Raw genomic sequence first — 21390 nt, forward strand, 5'->3', positions numbered from 1 at the left:
TTAGAAGAGGTAAAATGGGTAAAAGTTTGTTTTTTTAGTATTTTTTTAGGCATGAAACATCCGGTACAGATTCTTGAAATTCCTCATGGTACTTGCGATATACATTTATCTTCATTTCCCAATCATATAAAGTTTAGGTTAGTAACACAATTACATCTTTGTCTATGCGGGCCCCTTGATCACACTTTCTTCAGGTTGGCCTTTTTACGAGTTATTTTCAAGCTGTTAAACAAACTTATATCACATGATCCTTCAGGAGGCTACCTTTTTGTTAACTGAGCAATCTGCAAGAGTGACTTCAAGTTTAGAACGACACACCACCCCATAAGACTATTAACTCCGTGATTAACGATATATAGAGACTGTTAAAATTCGCGGATTTATTTTGCAGTAAGTTAAAATTCTAACTAATATACCTTCAAGTAGCTTCTGATATTGTCTCACAGTTTATTTCGAGGACTCTGGTCCGATTACAACCCATCAACCAAAGAAGTATCGAAACACGGGCAACCCTTTTTAGATAATTTCTCGTCAGCAGCCAATTAGCGGACTTTTACACGAGTAAGCAAGCGACTGCGGAGTACTGAACCCGTGAATTATTTCTGGTCCTAGCGATATATATTTTTTTAACAGATGGCCTTTAAAATACATGTGCGTTTCTTCCTTGTCAGAGAATGGATCGTTGTTAACACGCCCTACAAGACTTCGACCCAATGGTAAACCTTAAAACCTCGGGCGCGCAAATTTAGTGTGGTCGCGGCAGCCAATTAACAATTTTATCTTTGAGTATGTAGTGTGGCAGTCAAATATACAGCAAAATTACAAGGTCTCTGATCATTTCAAAAACACATTCCTTTGGCGGACTACACGTTGATTGGGTAACCACTTCTTCTGCTTGTTAAGCCTATAACTGTTTTACGGTTGTCACGGGTGTATCAAAAACATCATAGTTTAATCATAAACGAGGAGCATACGTATGTTTCAAGTCTACTGTGTTACAATAAAATCGCGAAATTTTCGCGGTACTATTTATGACGTGAAGTGGCGCAACAAAAACAATTGGAATACAATTTGGGGGGAACTAGTCCATCCATTCTCATTTCGGTGAGCTTTTTTTCCCCTTCCAAAATCATTCCAGGTGGATTCTAAGATGATTTCAACAAAACACATGGCCGATATTTTCTCCACTGTACTAGTTACATTATTTAGTCCCCAATGGTCAGAAGCCCATTTCAATAAGTACAAGTTTGTAACTAACAATAAAATTGTAAAAGTTCGTTAAAATATACAGTTACAAGTATTTTACCAAATCACTATTTGAAACTTGTAATGTCAAGTGAATTTTCAGAAGTTTAATATTTATTTACTTGTAGGCTACCTCCTAAGCACACTGGTAAATTTACAGTTGTTGCTGATAACTTGTACTGTAGCTGAAATTTGTGGTATTCTTGTGATTGTCTCCATCTTGAAAATCCGTAATTATTATCAGAAAAATTCATAAAACAATTTAAAATTTGTAAAAAAATTAATCAAATTTAATGATTTATAATTATATATATATATATATATATATATATATATATATAAATAGAAACACCATTGCACATTTCGTTATGGCTGCTATCTTGGAATCTAGAAACATGGCACTTTTCGTTATGCCCGGCATCTTGTATGTATATGCCATCACCGTTGCACTTTAGTTACGGTAGCCATATTGGATTATAGATCGTTGCAATTTTCGTTACGGCCGCCTTCTTGAAATAAACGTAATTTTTATGCTAGAATATCGGAAAAAAATTTAAACTTCTAAAAAATTAATAATAATTAATATAACAACACTCCGGCAGCTTGGATTATGACGTCACGACCACCATTTTGAAAATCCTTAATTATTATCAGATTTGAATGGGGAAATATTTAAAATTTATAAAAAAATAATTAATCAAATTATAATAAATTATTTAAAAAACGTACTTACATATTTAGTATATACACGTGGGTCACCTTTAAATAGTTTAGTAGAGTAATGTTTTCGCGTGACCTTATGTGACGCGAAGCTTTAAACGTGTACATCCACTAAATAACTCTTTTATAATAACATTTTTGAATCCCTAAAATCATTCTCGATGACCCAATAAAAAATTACCATTAAATTAACCAGAAAGTCTGTACACTTTTTTTCCTCTTTGTAGCAGCGACATTAAAAGTGTAATTTTTCAACAGTACTGTCTTAAGCTTGTGTCGTGGATGCGGCAGGCACAACGCGAAGATTGTTGAGTCACGTAGTACTTTGTACGTCCTACTTTCTATTAAGAAATGATGTTACGAGTATATTACATTAAATTATGTTTTGCATTAGATTACTTATTTCCGCTGAATAACGCGAGCCTGTTATATGTAAAGAACAAGTTAATTAAATTGTCTACCTTAGCTAATTTTGAAAATCCCATGTGCAGTCAATGAAAGAAAGGATCATGCGCAGAACACGAAAAAATTGCTTCGCAGTTAGTATGCTCATTCTATCCCACGTTCTTTCTACTCCCGGCGCCTCAAAAAACCGTCGTATTCGCCGAGTCCTAAACGGGAAATCCACTGAAAGCATTTACCTAATACGTTGAAATTTAACTTAGCCCATAACGATGACCAAAACTGTGTTGCTATCTAAAAGTAAAGAAAAATATATTTTTTTAATAATGTAAGTTTAAACAAAAAAAATATGTAAAATAAAATAATATTAATAGTAAACCAATATTCCTCCATCCCCTAATCAATATTTAAAAGTCCGTTGGAACCTGAAATTATTGACGAAGCGTAGTTTAAATATGAAGCATTACTTAAACGCCTGAAAAGAAGCTGATTGTCAAATTTTTCTGTTATTTCAGCACCAATAGTGTTTTTACATCGTGTTTTACATAGTGTGTTTACTTCGCAAGTAAACATAATATGTCTTATTTTCATAGGCGTGTCTACAGGGGGGGGGGGGGGCAGGTGGGCCATGCCCCCCCCCCCCTAATTTAATCACTCAGATCGGCATTTTCTCAAATGCGTTCGTTAATATTCGTATATTCCTGGCACTGTGACACTCAAAATGTGCAAGTATTGCCAGATAAATAAAAATGCTTGCCGGTTTGTTTAACTTACAATTGCCTGGATATCACTATATTTCTGTTCATTGGAAAACAACTTAAAGTTATGATAGATATTTCCAAGCTGTTGAGAGAAAGTTACCTTGACTTCTTTGCGTGTTTGTAACCATAACTTTTGGTTAACTTGAACGTAATTAAATACAGCAGAATGTTTCTAAAAATTTATTTTTGTAATCAAAACTGTTCTCAATTTGTTGAGTCTATTAAATTTTGTAATTGATTGAAACAAATAGGATGCTTTGCAGGTTTTTAATATTTGTGTTTGTGATTGTAATCAGAACTTTGAGATAACGTTTGCGCTAACGTAATTTTGTAGAATTTATTACCATATAAATGAAAATATTTCGCAGGTTTGTTAAAATGTGTGATTTTTTATAAGAACTTTATTTTAATTTGAACATAATTAAGTAGAATGTATTACCATGTAAATAAGAATATTTTGCAGGTTTGTTAAAATTTGTGTTGGCAATCAGTGCTTTGAGTGAACTTGAAAATAATTGAGTATAATATATCACCACATAAATCAAAATATTTTTTAATGTTTTTAAAATTTGATGGATTGAACATTCATTCATTGTAAAACAAGGTCAGTTGAAAATTCAAGCTATTGCGGTTTAAAAAACATGTACCTTTTGAGTGTCGTCTGTGTCATCTATAATTTTGATTTAATTTTTTTTTCGATAATGTATGTATTTCAAAGCAAAAAAAAAAAATTATTTTAATAGGTTTGTTAAAGTTCTGTTGTCTGAATTGCTGTGCTTGCATTCACTAAAAAGTTCATTTCAAGGTAGATCAGGACCAAGCTATTGGAAAATTCGAGGGGGAAAAATGTATAAGTACCCTTTAACATTGTCTATGGGGAAAAAACATATTTTGAAGATTGTAAAATTATACGGATATAAATATTAACTAGTAAACATATCTCGTTGATACTGCACAAAAATATAAACAAGTCAATGAGTGAATGTATTTAGTCTATTTAACATTCTAAATTCAGCTTCTGATTTAAAAATTTAGCAGGGCCCCCCCTAATGGAAATATCTGGCCACGCCTATGCTTATTTTCCTTCGTACGCTTACGGTTTATCAGTGCCCATCGTCCAGCCCGAAACACATCGCAATCAAGACAGCCGATAAAAGTGTAGATAAATGACAGAAACAAAGGTACGTACATATATTGCTCTCCCCCGTCGTTTTTGGTCCTGGGCTTCAACATCCCCCCCCCCCTCTTTTTTTCCCACCCTTACGCCAAAAACCATAAACGAACTGAATGCATAGACTATAATGATGGTATACATCGATTCTTGTCTCCTTCGCATAAGTACAACAGAACTGTAAACAATGCCATGTGCTTTTATTTACAAATGTTAGGCCATTCCGACGTACTTGTAAACAATGAAATACAAAATGGTCACGAAATATATCAAACACATACAAAGTGCCATGACATTGTACATGTTTTTCACGAGACAGGTTGTAATGGTTCTATTAGCACAACAGACATTTCAGCGCAGAGTTGCCACGCTCGCTCACCATCCAGCGCCGCTGACGACTCAGGTCCTTGCGTCGCGCGCGCTCCATGCGGCGGTCGATCCAGCGCACGACGCAGAAGACCGTGGCGGTGGCGAGCAGCATGAGGCCCGCGCCCACGACTCCCAGGCCCACCTGCCGCGCCACGGGGTCCCTGGCCCGCCCCCGCCCCGCCCCCGCCGCCGCCGCCGCCCCCGACGCCGCCGTCGCCGCCCCCGCCGCCGTCAGCACCAGCCCCGCGGCGAAGCAGCACGAGCAGCACGCGCACTCCAGCAGCCACGTCAAGTCCTTGGCGCGCGCCATGTCGCCCCGAGTTCCCGCCGCTGACCACTAGTTCAGACTTCTCCCGGCGGGGACACGGAACACGCGAGGAGCAAACTAAACGTCACTGGCGCCTGGATTACAACCCCGCGTGTCCGCGACACTCGCTGTTCGCGCTGGCGAAGGCACTCCGCTCTCCTCGCGGCGCGAACAAGCGACTACCGCAGTTCCGAGCGCCGACGCGCTGACACGAGCTGCCAGCCAGGATAAGGTCGCGGTCGCCTGCCGCCGGGGATGTCCCTTTCTCTCTCCTGCCACGCCGCGCCTGTCTCTCTCGCACACCCGCCGCGGGAACCCGTTTCTCTCTGCGCGCGAGGAAAAAAATTACACTCGTGACGTAACGATACCGCGGTGGACGGGGAGACCTTCGTGTCTTCTTTCCTCCACGAGACCTTCGGGGCCGAACTGACATCCGGCTTGGTTTACGACAGCCTCGTACCGCCCGCACGCGACAGGTGGTCTCAGCTCGCCGCTCATCAGGTGGTGCGGTGCGGTGAGCGAGACTGCGTAGTAGGCCCCCACACAATTACAGTTTATTACTGATTTGCCAACAGAACCGTCAGAAACATACATGAGCTATGTAGTAGCTGACGCAGCTGGTACATTATAGAGATTATAATATAAAAATTATGAATTACAATGTACGTCTCCCTTTCGATTAAATAAGTGATATTTCATGATTAATAGTCTACCTATAGGTAAGTATAATAAACTAAAATTTTAATGAATTTAATAAAAGCGTTTGCTTACACATCTGTTCTCTGTTGGCAAATCTTAAGCAAATGTTGGTACCAAGAGATTCAGACAATGAATCGTATATTTGATTGATATTCGAAGGTTGGTTGAGGTGTCGTCATCTCCCGGAGGTCTGAGAGCGACAACAGGAAACGGGAGCCAGGTTGTTCCGGGAACACCCGTCGAAACGAGGCTCCGGGATTGGCGACCCCGATAAGCATCTAGGGACTTTCGTAATCTTTCTATGTGTAAACATACACATCCATTGCTCTTGGTATACGGAATTTGGCAGGCGTAATTGCGTGAATGGAACGGAAATGTGTAAACACGGTGCTGCCATTTGTGGAAATCTCGGAAACCTCGTAAAAATGGTGGCCCCGCATGATGCATCTGTATATATTAAATTTCGAGAACATCGGGGGATGAATTAAGCGTATAGGTACGCCAAACTAAACTTTATAATAGTACAACTATCCTTTAATACTTTATGGTATTATTTATAGTCATAAAAAGAAATGACAACTTAAAAAAATACTCATTACAATTTTGACAATACTTAGTTAACGTTGAAATGTGAAGATAGCGCAGCGTTCGTCATACTGTAGAGAAACAAGAAATTGTTACCATGTAGAATAACAGGATTAGTGATGAAATTTTTACTCTTTAATCTTAAATGTTGAATCGGCTCAATAAGGTTACGGTTGGTCTGTAGGAAGTATTTACATGCATGTACTTAGTGTAACAACACGTGTTTTAAAATGTTTTAATTTAATTATTTTAATGTGTCTATTCGACTGCAACTTTTAGTTTGAAGAATACATATTTGACACCATGTTTGTTCCAACACAAAAATCCTGGATAATAAATTATAGGTATTTGTAAAATTGCTATTTTATATTATTATGACAATTCAAGTTAACAAAATGTAGTGCAGGATAGTTTCACTACCATAAAGTTTACTTTGCACACCAATATGCTTAGTAATGCCCGAAGTTCACGGAAATTCATTTATACGAGTGCCTGTTGCCACACGTGGGTCCGCCATATTGACGATTTTGATATGTGGTAATAGCAGTTTCTGCATACATGCGCATTGGACTTTCAACCTGTTAAATTTCCGTTGTGTAATACGTGCTTATTTCATGTCTGGTGCATACATTATTTCTCCCTCAGCACGCCTAAAGAAGTAAAACCTAAAATACGCAGGTTGATTCTTGTCTAAGGGCCAATGTCAGGGGTTCAGCGTTGAGGCATTTACATGCGAAGCATTAGGTACTCATGTTGTTCGACTGTCATCGCAGTATTCGATCATGTCAGCTTCAGGTGTTTCATCGCAGTCTTCTATCTTGTCAGCTTCAGGTCGTTCTCTACTGTTCACAGTTTCATGAAAGCGAATGTAATTTGGTGTAAATGTTTTAAATTTCATATGAAGATGATACTTCCTTCGTTAGTATTAAACCTTAAATCATTAGCGATATCTGTATTAGAATTTTTAGCATTAGCATTTTTACATTATTCGTGATAATTATAGTTGTCTTAAATTTTGCCTTCATTCTACTTACCCTGGTGTTGTAGACCCGTCCTCGTTTTCTTTAGTCAGCTTAGTTGTACAGGTCTTGCGATGTTTATTCAAGAAATATCTTCGACCAAAGGTTTTCTGACACTGACTGCAACTAAATGGTTTTCGATTAGGACCCAAAATACACTCGGTCCTCTAATGACGTTTAGCATTTTTCCTTGCTGCAGTATCTACAGAGGTGTCCTTGCGATAATGCTACAGGCATCGAACCGGGTTTCATATTTACTTCTGTGACTAATTCATTTATACGATTAAGATATATGTATATAGTATGCCTTGCATAATAATATGCTTAGCATATATCTGTCACAAATATGCATATGCATAAAACATATATAAATATAGTGAGCATATTGTTATATTAAATATGCAATCACTGATCTGGATTTTCAAGACTTCTCTTGGCTTTCTCCGTGTGTTCCTGATTACACCTAACAAGACTGCTGTTAGTGTTCTCCGTGTATTGATTAATTATGAGAAAACCATATCTGCATAATTTTTTTTCATGATGAGACATGCAATTTTATTCAAAGTTTTGTTCAAATTAGTGAGTTCCTGTTACAAAATCAGCACTTACAATATTTTAATCAGGTAGAATTCAAACAAAAAATCATTACTCAGTTGAATACTATGTCTTAAAACAGCTAAGAAACACTATCATGCAAGATGATTTACCTTCCCCACAAGGTCTAGCGAAGCCAAGCCTCCTTCTCTTGCGATCGTGAGTGAGCACACCGTACCCCACATAATATATATAGGTGTGTGTGTGTGTATATATATATATATATATATATACACACACACCTCAGCACGACCCGTGACGACATCTGCTGGCAAGAATAGGAACTACTTGCAAAAAGTTTATTGCATGAGATAAATTAACGCTTGCTGACGAAATATTAAAAATTATATTTAAATAAAGCTTCCAATTTAAAACTTTCAGTATTAATTTGGTATTAGTCACAGAATCTAATATGCAGTTAACATTATCGAAAGGATACCACAACATTCTAAAATACAAGAAGGCAGAATTCAAGATGACGGCTGAGGTCAAGGTCATCCAGATTTCAATATGACGACCGTAAATAAAAGTGCAACGGTGACGTCATCATTCAAGATGGCCACCGTGACGTCACAACCCAATACGGCCGACCCCATTCAAAATCCACAACCTGGAACTTGTCCCAGGAGACCCTACTTGCTGGCAAAGTTACAATTTTAATGGGTTGGAGGCGTACCAATGAGGATAATTAGATGTATTACGGAAGTGAAACTTCCTCAATTTAAAGGCAGTGGTAATGTCTACTTCATGATATGGCTTGAATATTTCTCAGGGAAGATTATTTTATTTTATTTGGCAGTAACATTTTTCATAAGTTCGAGAATTTCGAAAGGCTAGATAACAATTTTCAGTTTTGTAATTTTTATGTAATTATTAACGAAAATATCATTACTGCAATTATAAAGATTTATTACAGATGGTGATTGGAAAAAAGCTGGGGGAGGGGGAATTTCAGTGTATTTACCCTTCTACCCCATTAAATCAAAAGAGCACTCGTCTAAGCTCTGTAGTTGCAGTCATCAGCAAAGGAAGCCAACGCTAGGCTCGCTACTCTGAGATAACATCAGAACCAGCTCGACCAACTTCCCTTTCCAACAGGAAAACCTGAGAAAATGATATACGCCACAAGAGATACTACTGGCTACAGGATGTGAGCTCCGGATACTTCGCAATCTCCTCTTAGTTTTACGGTTGACCCACAGTTCATTCACGTACTGATTAGACATCTGATGAGCAGAACGAGTGAGTCAAATACGGCGAGGAATTCGCTAGTGACCACAAATGCTACAGATAAAAAAAAAAACAGAATGTTTCACTAGAGTGGCTCCAACAGTGAGAATAAGAGGGGCATTAGTACTGCACAAGCTAAAAATTATTATTTTTTTTCCATTTTAGAGGTTTATATATTTATGTTAACCTAAATAATTAAACTGGTATGCTAACTTTTCATTCATCAAAAAGTTGTATGACGATAGGCTACTAAAGATCAGTATTTCAGACCATAAATTTGTAAATATTCCAATCTACTATTTAAGGTTAAAGATAGACTCCACCCCCCCCCCAAAAAAAAAGGTCTTTGGGAAGCTGTCAATGATGTTTCACCTTTGGTATGTTATCGGATTCTTCCAGCAGGAATTCGATCAACTGATTGGCCAGGAAATCTTCGTTAGAAGCGCCCACAACGTCTATGGCAAGAGTTACAGCTTCTTCGTTCTCAGGGTTCGCTTTCATCACAGTCATTAAGTGCTTCAAGGCCTGGAAATTTAAATTCAATTGACAAAAAAAAATTTAATCGTAGTTTTCATAGTTTTAATTTCTCATCTCATTGAAAGGTCATCAACAGATTTGTAGAGACAAGATTATGGCTACAGTAAATTAAATTCTAACCGTGAATTTTCAAAGAACCTCCTCCGACCCCCTCCTTCACCCCTCGGTTAACAAACAGATATGAAGTCTAAGTAAATGAGGGATTGCAAGCCAAAACATTCCTAGTATTCCATACATGATTCTTTCAACAACCAGATATTTTTTATTTTTTTTTTCAATCAAGTTAATTTGTTTGGCGCTGTGACATAAACAACGTAAGTACGTTTTAAAACAAAAATGTTATTAAAATTGTATTCAAATATTTTTTTATGTAATTAAAATTTTTACCCGAATTTTTATCTAAATAATTACGGATTTTCAAGATTGAGGACGTGACGTAATAATATTAAAATGGCGGAACTTTTATGACAGTTTAAGTAAATTTTATATTAATTTAAAAATTTTCCTATAAAAATCAGATAATTACAGATTTTCAAGATGGCAGCCGTAACGAAAATTGCAACGGTGACGACACAAATCAAATTGGCGTCCATAACATCCTATTTGTTAAGGTCATGACCTAAGCGGCTTAGGGCGGCTTACTTTTAGGACATTTCAAGCTACCGGTATTTTTGAGGACTAAAATAGGAAATTTTCTCTCAAAACGGGAATTTTTCCCTAGAAATTTGGAAATTCTTATTTTCTGATTTTTGTCGTAATTTTGGCGACTTTTTTTTGTTGCAAATTTTGAATCATTTTTGGCAAATTTTGCTGTCAAGGTCATCCAATATGGCCGCCGTGACGTCATAATAGGTCATAACAGCGGACTTCGGCACCTGCACCTCACTCCTACTCCTGTAGCAGGGGTACCAAAATATACTACACACACACACACGTAATATCCTGAAGCGATGCTATTGTTTCATTCCTGTTGAACAATTTACTGTTTCTGCTGCACTAGCGGTCGCATTGCCTACGTACGATGTGTTTTGACTTTTAGAGGGTAAAATACAAACGCAATAGCGTGTAAATTTGTATGAAAATCACGCTGTTTTTAAAAACCTAGTGGAATGCTTGAATAGGCAATGTCTGACATTTTCAATACAAACGTGTTTTCTTGCGTGATAAAGATATCAATATATGCATGCAAGTTGAAAGTAATGTAATGTTTGCGTTTTAATTTTTAACCCTTCATAAATATAACCATCATCTAGCATTTTAGATTGTTTTCCGAATTAAAAAAAAACTTATATTAGGTAATCAGTTTGCCAGTTTTTAATAATTTCGCAATGCATTTGGTTAAAGCAGGACCAATCGCAATGTACGCCTGTATCTTGCAAGTTCTAATGAGCGTTTAAACTTTCGTAGCAATTTTAATTAAATTACTGAAATACCCTGTCGAAGCCTCGTTAATTCTGAAAACGAGGCTACGCGGTGTCTTTGTTGGTTGCTAGCGAATGAAGAGTTAAATAAACATTGAGAAATTAACAAAATAAAAATAACTCAGTGCGTTGTTGTATGGGCTTTAATAAATAAGAAGCTGCAGTCATGATGGTGAACAGTGAAAGTTAGTGAGTAAAAAATTCATTTAAATAAACACAGTTAGGGTGATTTTAAGTCTCCCAGTTACATGTCTGATATTATCTTCCACACAGTTTATTTTCTCCTGTATGGAATAATAAAAATAAAAAAAATTGCTGTTGGTTAAGTTTGCCTTTGTTTACTTTCGTATCACTTAAGGGGCCCGCCTCGTCAGGGGTGTATGTGTGTAAGTGAGACGGGATGATAAGCGCGACGTTTGCTGGTGCTTCTAGCGCGGTATAGCCTCTAAGCGCAATACTCTGAACTGGCGCGCAGTCTTCTCGTCGTCACAGGATAACTGTGAAATTTGAGGGGTGATCGTAACATTATATGGCGGAGAAATGAAGATAAAGGTGTAATGCAAGTCCCTTAAGAGGCCGTGTCAGTAAATTTTTATTTCCAATATTCTGGTCTAGAAGTTCTCTCTTTTAACAGTGAGATTTAGTGGCTTATTCAACCGAAGTAACTGTAACCGCAGCGCGTGATAAAACTACTATACCGCCAGATTACTCGACGAAAAATGTATCTGGTTCCTCGACAATCTGAGAGGATGACAATCTGACCGGCGGCTCACTAGGAAATTGCGGTGCAGGAATTCAGAATCAAGAAACCTCACATTTACAACTGTAGTATGAGTCGTATCTAAAAATTTTAATACTTTAAATGTATCGGAATACAATTAATCTTCAAACATGTGGTAATTATTCTTTATCTGGATGTAATATTCCGTGAAAAATAATGGTAGTTGACATTAAAAAGTATACGAAATTCATAGTGTAACGTTTTAAAAGGATAATAACATAAATTCTTATGCTTAGATATTGCATATGCATTACACACAATCTAAATACAATCTCATATAAGTCAGACTACCTAATTTTTTTACAATGCACCATCATACAGTTTAACAGAGGTAGGAGAGAGAACCTCTTATCGATGTTGTTTCAAAGAATCTAAATTTACAAATATTACTATTTATCTTATTATGATATGTATCTTTATGAATAAGAATTTACAAAAAAAAATGAATTGATTACATTACACTTTAACATTACAAAAGACTAAAACACTAACAAAACTTAGTTTTATATATTGTTGTAGCATATTAGAAGACGAAATAACTCACTAGACTAACATTAAGAGGGCTGTATCACAAATTTACTTTACAGAGGAGAAAATATCTTTTAAAGATATTTCATTACCTCATTGATTACATAATACTGCCGTTGATGTGATCGTAGATATAAAGTATTGAAAAATTAGATTTCATTATGTTTATGTAAATATTTAGAAAACGTTATTGCTTATAGATGCTCATTATTTAAATAATAAAGAATCTTTTACTTTTATGTACTGGACAAACAAAATACTTATAAGTTAATAAGCTTAGTTGAATAACATCTTCAATTTGTATTGAATTCAATGTACAAATTGAAAATCATGTACAATGAATGCAACTGATTGAATTCAATAAATATTTGATCTTGTGAAACGGCCATAATGGTGATGTAGATAATTATAGATACTCACATGCATTTTGAGAGTCCTTATAAAGCCTATTACAATTCTATAAGTATACATTAAAATGATTTTAAAATAGACATGTGTAATATAATTAAAACTTGTTTAAATAAGATCATAACAAAAAAAAATGAAAATCCTTCAACAGTAAGTTATGTTTTATAAGATTTTAACAAAACACACATACCATAAGAGAATATTAATCATGCCACATAATTCAACACAAAATATTCATTCCAATAGGCGCTACGTAAAAATAACTTCTATTTTTATGCTGATAACTTTGCATTGTTTTATATATATCATTATTTCTAACTTTTAATATTCTCCACACATTAACTGAAATTAAGTATTTTCAGAGCCTTAGCAAGTGTTGGTCTGTACCACATACAGTTCGTACGATATCTCTACGTGAAACACATACAGTTCATTATTTGTAATTTTAATTATATTTCCATGAACATAATGAAATTAGTATAGGGCCTAGGTTGTTCACTGTTGAGTACTTCTGAAGTATTTTCATTGTGAGTTAACATACATACCAAATGCCATTCTTCCAGTAAAGTTACAAAGAAGACAACAAGATAATATATGTATAATATATATAATATGTATAATATATATAATATATATAATATGTATGTAGTACCATATTTTAAACCCCTATTAAATGAATAATAACTCAATCTCTTTTCTGGACTACATATTAAGTAATAGTTTTTGATTACTGTTATTTGTAACTTAAATAAAATGACAACTAACAAATTAGTAAAATATATAATTACGTGCGATATAGTGACAGGTTTACTTGGACGGCAAACGAATATAATAAAATGTCTATGACAATGTTAACTTTACTCATTATTATGGAAAGAAACAAAATGGGCAGATAAGCATATTCTACGCTGACATTTAAAAATGCTCAATTCAAAATGAACATTTCTTCCCGATGACAAACAAAAAAGTTGTATGGTCGCGAATAATACATTCGTATGGCGTCACATCAGCGGAATATTCCCTTGGCATAAATGTGTGAAGTCTGTGACACAAAAACAAATGAACGAACAGCTTTTTTTTTATCGGATGTGCAATCGGAGACCCTTGGGGTGGTTGAAGAGTGTCAGGTCGGTCGCCAGACCAGATAGTGAAAGCTCAGGGGCTTAGGATAGAAAAGGCCTATCTCCAAATTATTAAGTATAAATGTTGTCATGAAATAGTTAAAGACTTGATTACAACCAGGTTTTTAAACCCATCATGATCATGAAGACACTGATCGGAAGGTGATGTACAATACATTTCAATGGCCTTTTCAGTTTTTGCTAAATAATTATAAATATAAGCAAAATTCCACTGTATCTGGACAAATCAAAATATTGATTATATTTTTTTCATCACAGAAATAATATATGATATGATAACTAAATTTGAAAAAAGCGGTTATGTTAAATGTATTGTATACTTTCAGTAGGCAAAATTTCTGGCCCCTACCTCTTATAGACTTTGAGAAAAACTGCCTTTTAAAATAACATTGATATAGATAGGAGCGCAAATTTGTGACACGGCCTCTTAAGTGCTTTCAAGAATCTGTACCGGTTGTTTTACGCCTAGAAATTACTCTGAAAACATGCGTTTTAGCCATTTTAACTGTTCTAAAAACACAGTTAAAAAACTTAATCCAAAATCAAAAGTACTTTTCGGCCCTCAGCGAACTCTTAAATGTTTTTCGTAAGTAGATCCCACTCGGATATCTTGAGTGGTTTTGAAATCGCGTTGTTTTCCCTGAAGCTCTTCGCACCGTGTGTGTGCCCGGGTAGGCGGAGCTCTTAACCAGAGTTTACATTTAGAAGTTTCATACTCTTTTTGCTGCCCACTGAACTCAGCAGCACGAACTCTAACAATGAAGAAAATGAGCATAGCCGTCAACACAACAGTTCTGTAATAGGTAGAGGCATGCATTTTTCGCGAAAATATTTCGAAACTAGCTGAGCGTTAAAACACTGTAGCATCATCTGTGTTTCGTGATTGGTCGAGTTTCTTACAGGCGTGATTGGTCGAGTTTCTTACAGGTTCATGTCTACTGTCAGCACAACCACCACTGTAATTTAGTGCGGACGCAAAAGCGACCAGAATGGCCCGGTCAAACAACACAATGACTTCTCTCGCAGACGGCCGCCAATCACAAGGAAGAAACCGCTGGTGCGGACATACCTTGTTGCAGTCTAATAGGTATTCAGATTCTTTTTCACGAAAAACGTCTGTCCCTAGTAAAAGGTTTACAGGATGTCAGTCTGGCAATGGACAAACGTCATTACCACCAACAGAATTACATTTATACAAAACATTCTAAATATTTGATAATAGTTCCTTGTGTTGCAGGCATGTGGTACCCAGAATTAATTACATAAATTGACCTAAATGAACAGTCTATACAGGTAAAAGGTTCCGAAGTTTGGTTTCTGCGTCCGTACTTTTTCAGTGTAAAGTACTTAATTAACTCCCCTATTCCCCCAGCGCTGCGGCGTAGGGCGCGAACACGTTGATGGGGGGGGGGGGGGATTTGGAATCTGCGACCCAGGGGCTTTGCGGTGGAGGTACCCAGCGCAAGTCATCTCATCGAGAGGTCCAGGCCTATATGTATGCAATAAGCGGAAAACCTTTTTTAATATTCAAAATGATTTCCTTGAAACATAGTTTTTGGCGTTGCTATTACATTTATCATCACCGGTCCACAGTCATGATCACCTCCAAGTAAAGGTCTTTTAATTTTAATTCCAGGGGCCGGAACCCCTGGCCCACCCAGGATCCCCGCCAATGCGCTGTGGTCGCAGTCCAGACACCCTGTCCGAGTACCTCCCAGCCAGACAGATGCTGGCGTGTTGCCTCGGACTGTGTTGCTGGTGTCCAGTGAACACGCCGAGATGCAGGGAGACGGCACAAGGCAGCAGAGGCGCAAGCAAGCAGCATTAGCCGGGACGGCACACGAAGCCAGCCGCACGAGGCTCGTCGGCACGTACCCGCGGCAGCGACACGGCCCAGATGACGAAGCCGACGACCAGCGCCCCGGCGCCCAGCAGCGCGCCCATCTTGAACGAGTGTCGCGCGTCGCTCTCGGCCAGGTACAGGCATGCAGCAACAACGATGACGGCGAGGGCGGCCGCACCAACAAGGGAGCGCCAGTTGCGACGGCTCTGGGTCCCCGTCAGATCCTCCCCTTGCCGCGCCGTTGGGAAGCTGGCCACGTGGTACATCCTCCACCTTCCAGGACGAACAGCAGCCGCTTACTCCACCGCCTCCGCTGCTGAGGCTTCAACCATCCCTTTCGCCCCCAAACCCTCAGCAAGCCTCCCCACAACTAACCCTCCCCCTGACCACGTGGTACATCCTCCACCTTCCGGGACGAACAGCAGCCGCTTACTCCACCGCCTCCGCTGCTGAGGCTTCAACCATCCCTTTCGCCCCCAAACCCTCAGCAAGCCTCCCCACAACTAACCCTCCCCCTGACCACGTGGTACATCCTCCACCTTCCAGGACGAACAGCAGCCGCTTACTCCACCGCCTCCGCTGCTGAGGCTTCAACCATCCCTTTCGCCCCCAAACCCTCAGCAAGCCTCCCCACAACTAACCCTCCCCCTGACCACGTGGTACATCCTCCACCTTCCAGGACGAACAGCAGCCGCTTACTCCACCGCCTCCGCTGCTGAGGCTTCAACCATCCCTTTCGCCCCCAAACCCTCAGCAAGCCTCCCCACAACTAACCCTCCCCCTGACCACGTGGTACATCCTCCACCTTCCGGGACGAACAGCAGCCGCTTACTCCACCGCCTCCGCTGCTGAGGCTTCAACCATCCCTTTCGCCCCCAAACCCTCAGCAAGCCTCCCCACAACTAACCCTCCCCCTGACCACGTGGTACATCCTCCACCTTCCGGGACGAACAGCAGCCGCTTACTCCACCGCCTCCGCTGCTGAGGCTTCAACCATCCCTTTCGCCCCCAAACCCTCAGCAAGCCTCCCCACAACTGACCCTCCCCCTGACCACGTGGTACATCCTCCACCTTCCAGGACGAACAGCAGCCGCTTACTCCACCGCCTCCGCTGCTGAGGCTTCAACCATCCCTTTCGCCCCCAAACCCTCAGCAAGCCTCCCCACAACTAACCCTCCCCCTGACCACGTGGTACATCCTCCACCTTCCAGGACGAACAGCAGCCGCTTACTCCACCGCCTCCGCTGCTGAGGCTTCAACCATCCCTTTCGCCCCCAAACCCTCAGCAAGCCTCCCCACAACTAACCCTCCCCCTGACCACGTGGTACATCCTCCACCTTCCGGGACGAACAGCAGCCGCTTACTCCACCGCCTCCGCTGCTGAGGCTTCAACCATCCCTTTCGCCCCCAAACCCTCAGCAAGCCTCCCCACAACTAACCCTCCCCCTGACCACGTGGTACATCCTCCACCTTCCAGGACGAACAGCAGCCGCTTACTCCACCGCCTCCGCTGCTGAGGCTTCAACCATCCCTTACGCCCCCAAACCCTCAGCAAGCCTCCCCACAACTAACCCTCCCCCTGACCACGTGGTACATCCTCCACCTTCCGGGACGAACAGCAGCCGCTTACTCCACCGCCTCCGCTGCTGAGGCTTCAACCATCCCTTTCGCCCCCAAACCCTCAGCAAGCCTCCCCACAACTAACCCTCCCCCTGACCACGTGGTACATCCTCCACCTTCCAGGACGAACAGCAGCCGCTTACTCCACCGCCTCCGCTGCTGAGGCTTCAACCATCCCTTTCGCCCCCAAACCCTCAGCAAGCCTCCCCACAACTAACCCTCCCCCTGACCACGTGGTACATCCTCCACCTTCCAGGACGAACAGCAGCCGCTTACTCCACCGCCTCCGCTGCTGAGGCTTCAACCATCCCTTTCGCCCCCAAACCCTCAGCAAGCCTCCCCACAACTAACCCTCCCCCTGACCACGTGGTACATCCTCCACCTTCCGGGACGAACAGCAGCCGCTTACTCCACCGCCTCCGCTGCTGAGGCTTCAACCATCCCTTTCGCCCCCAAACCCTCAGCAAGCCTCCCCACAACTAACCCTCCCCCTGACCACGTGGTACATCCTCCACCTTCCAGGACGAACAGCAGCCGCTTACTCCACCGCCTCCGCTGCTGAGGCTTCAACCATCCCTTTCGCCCCCAAACCCTCAGCAAGCCTCCCCACAACTAACCCTCCCCCTGACCACGTGGTACATCCTCCACCTTCCAGGACGAACAGCAGCCGCTTACTCCACCGCCTCCGCTGCTGAGGCTTCAACCATCCCTTTCGCCCCCAAACCCTCAGCAAGCCTCCCCACAACTAACCCTCCCCCTGACCACGTGGTACATCCTCCACCTTCCAGGACGAACAGCAGCCGCTTACTCCACCGCCTCCGCTGCTGAGGCTTCAACCATCCCTTTCGCCTCCAAACCCTCAGCAAGCCTCCCCACAACTAACCCTCCCCCTGACCACGTGGTACATCCTCCACCTTCCGGGACGAACAGCAGCCGCTTACTCCACCGCCTCCGCTGCTGAGGCTTCAACCATCCCTTTCGCCCCCAAACCCTCAGCAAGCCTCCCCACAACTAACCCTCCCCCTGACCACGTGGTACATCCTCCACCTTCCAGGACGAACAGCAGCCGCTTACTCCACCGCCTCCGCTGCTGAGGCTTCAACCATCCCTTTCGCCCCCAAACCCTCAGCAAGCCTCCCCACAACTAACCCTCCCCCTGACCACGTGGTACATCCTCCACCTTCCAGGACGAACAGCAGCCGCTTACTCCACCGCCTCCGCTGCTGAGGCTTCAACCATCCCTTTCGCCCCCAAACCCTCAGCAAGCCTCCCCACAACTAACCCTCCCCCTGACCACGTGGTACATCCTCCACCTTCCGGGACGAACAGCAGCCGCTTACTCCACCGCCTCCGCTGCTGAGGCTTCAACCATCCCTTTCGCCCCCAAACCCTCAGCAAGCCTCCCCACAACTAACCCTCCCCCTGACCACGTGGTACATCCTCCACCTTCCGGGACGAACAGCAGCCGCTTACTCCACCGCCTCCGCTGCTGAGGCTTCAACCATCCCTTTCGCCCCCAAACCCTCAGCAAGCCTCCCCACAACTAACCCTCCCCCTGACCACGTGGTACATCCTCCACCTTCCAGGACGAACAGCAGCCGCTTACTCCACCGCCTCCGCTGCTGAGGCTTCAACCATCCCTTTCGCCCCCAAACCCTCAGCAAGCCTCCCCACAACTAACCCTCCCCCTGACCACGTGGTACATCCTCCACCTTCCAGGACGAACAGCAGCCGCTTACTCCACCGCCTCCGCTGCTGAGGCTTCAACCATCCCTTTCGCCCCCAAACCCTCAGCAAGCCTCCCCACAACTAACCCTCCCCCTGACCACGTGGTACATCCTCCACCTTCCGGGACGAACAGCAGCCGCTTACTCCACCGCCTCCGCTGCTGAGGCTTCAACCATCCCTTTCGCCCCCAAACCCTCAGCAAGCCTCCCCACAACTAACCCTCCCCCTGACCACGTGGTACATCCTCCACCTTCCGGGACGAACAGCAGCCGCTTACTCCACCGCCTCCGCTGCTGAGGCTTCAACCATCCCTTTCGCCCCCAAACCCTCAGCAAGCCTCCCCACAACTAACCCTCCCCCTGACCACGTGGTACATCCTCCACCTTCCAGGACGAACAGCAGCCGCTTACTCCACCGCCTCCGCTGCTGAGGCTTCAACCATCCCTTTCGCCCCCAAACCCTCAGCAAGCCTCCCCACAACTAACCCTCCCCCTGACCACGTGGTACATCCTCCACCTTCCGGGACGAACAGCAGCCGCTTACTCCACCGCCTCCGCTGCTGAGGCTTCAACCATCCCTTTCGCCCCCAAACCCTCAGCAAGCCTCCCCAACGATCTGTCAGCCATATATTTCATCTAATAGGCCTCACCCTTGGAAATGCAATTCAACATTAAATGAATTCATGGATTAATTGGGCTACAGCCTAAATGTCAAATATTTGATACTCATGCTTCACTTTTGCACATAGACCAGGGTCTGTACTGCACACCCTCAGTCAGTGAAACATCTGCAAAGTAAGAGTCGAACTTTCCTTCAAAGGTAGAAGTCAGCAAATGGCATTGCAATCCGAGCACCGCACTCGAGAATTTTTCGGATTTTTTGGTATTTTTGTTTTCTTGTCATTATTATTAATTAAAGGATATTCCTGTAGTTTTATCACGATAGCTCTATTGCTTCATAATTATTTTGTTTCTAACATTAAGTGTAATACGACGAACTGTCAACAGGTGGTGCTAGCAGTAAAAGTATTCGGATACAGTCCATCCCTTTAGAAACTCGTCCTTTACACTGTGGCTGCATTTACTAAGGGATGTGTGTGTGCTACGTGCATCCCTAGCACTCGAGTACAGCCTTACTGTCCATAAACCGAGTCGTGTCAGGGGCTGGGATTGCACCCACGACAATAAATATAAATTCATAGAAACTGAGGCAAAATTTGGTGTCAGGTTAAACTGCCAAGGCCTATAATAATATTTTTTTTCTCTAAAAAGCATGTTTATTTTATTTTGAATTGCTATCAATAGTAGGGTTTATTTATGATTGTGTATCAAAATGTTGTCACAGTATATAAAAATTGGGTGCAGAGTGGGGATTTGAAAACTTTTGGAAAAAGTACCTATGCAACAAAAACTACGACACATTTGAATTTTGGTTTTTTGATTCAGAACTGTAATGTTCTGTCGTATAAACTGTTCTCAGCTTGACGCTGAGTTAAGGGACACACTATAAAAGCAACAGAATTGTAATTTTCGCCTTACGCACATGGGCGTAGAGCCCGGCCCCCCTGGAATTACGAAGCCCCTCACTGAGGGGGGGGGGGGGCTGCCTGCGATTACAAAACGTGACTGTGAAACGAGTTTGATGTCGAAACTATTTCTAATGAAAAACTTTCTATTTTAAAGTTTTACGCTTATTGCATGCATATGGGCCAAAATATAGACAGTATATAACATACAAGCACCCTATCCAGAGGTGACATGTCGGTGAAAACCCACGCGCAAAACTCTCGGACCACGCGGCCCTCCTTGCGAATTTCCGCCACCCCCCCCCCCTCCCCCTCGCCCAGCGAATCCTGCAGGTTTGCGCCCTGCTATATATAAGCCGGGCCCCTGTGAAGTCCAGCGAAAGAGACTGACGAAGCTGCGGCGCCAGCAGCTGGGCTGAGGCAACAGTAGCCGAGAAGTGGGCGAAGGCTCGGATCGAGGTCCGAGGTCGGTCCACGCATGAATGATGCATGTCCGCGGAGCAGGTGTGTCGCCACTGCCAAGTCACACTATCGATGAGTCGATACACACGGTCGGAAACTGAGACATCACTTGCAACGTTTGTGAAGTGAAAACCGAGCTCGCTTACGTAAAGAGATACGCGCATTACGCAACGTATTGTAAGGAATTCTAACCCATGTGATATGTTACGTATTATTATTTTTATGACTGCGACCACTTTTCTTTAAAATAAAAATCACATAATTATATTTTTACTAGTTATTTGCTGCATTGT

At 42.0% G+C, this 21390-nt stretch overlaps 1 protein-coding gene across 2 annotated transcripts in view; it reads right to left on the bottom strand.

The window, feature by feature from the left end:
* Positions 1–21390, bottom strand: part of LOC134536294 (uncharacterized) — a 123188-nt gene that overhangs the window by 35046 nt on the left and 66752 nt on the right. For both annotated transcript variants that reach the window (XM_063376045.1, XM_063376046.1), the window contains exon 5: positions 15795–16035. In XM_063376045.1, coding sequence (XP_063232115.1) covers positions 15795–16035 — 241 coding nt within the window. The remainder of the gene's footprint in view (positions 1–15794; positions 16036–21390) is intronic.

This window comes from Bacillus rossius, chromosome 10 (genome assembly GCF_032445375.1).
Source record: "Bacillus rossius redtenbacheri isolate Brsri chromosome 10, Brsri_v3, whole genome shotgun sequence".
Lineage (NCBI taxonomy): Eukaryota > Metazoa > Arthropoda > Insecta > Phasmatodea > Bacillidae > Bacillus > Bacillus rossius.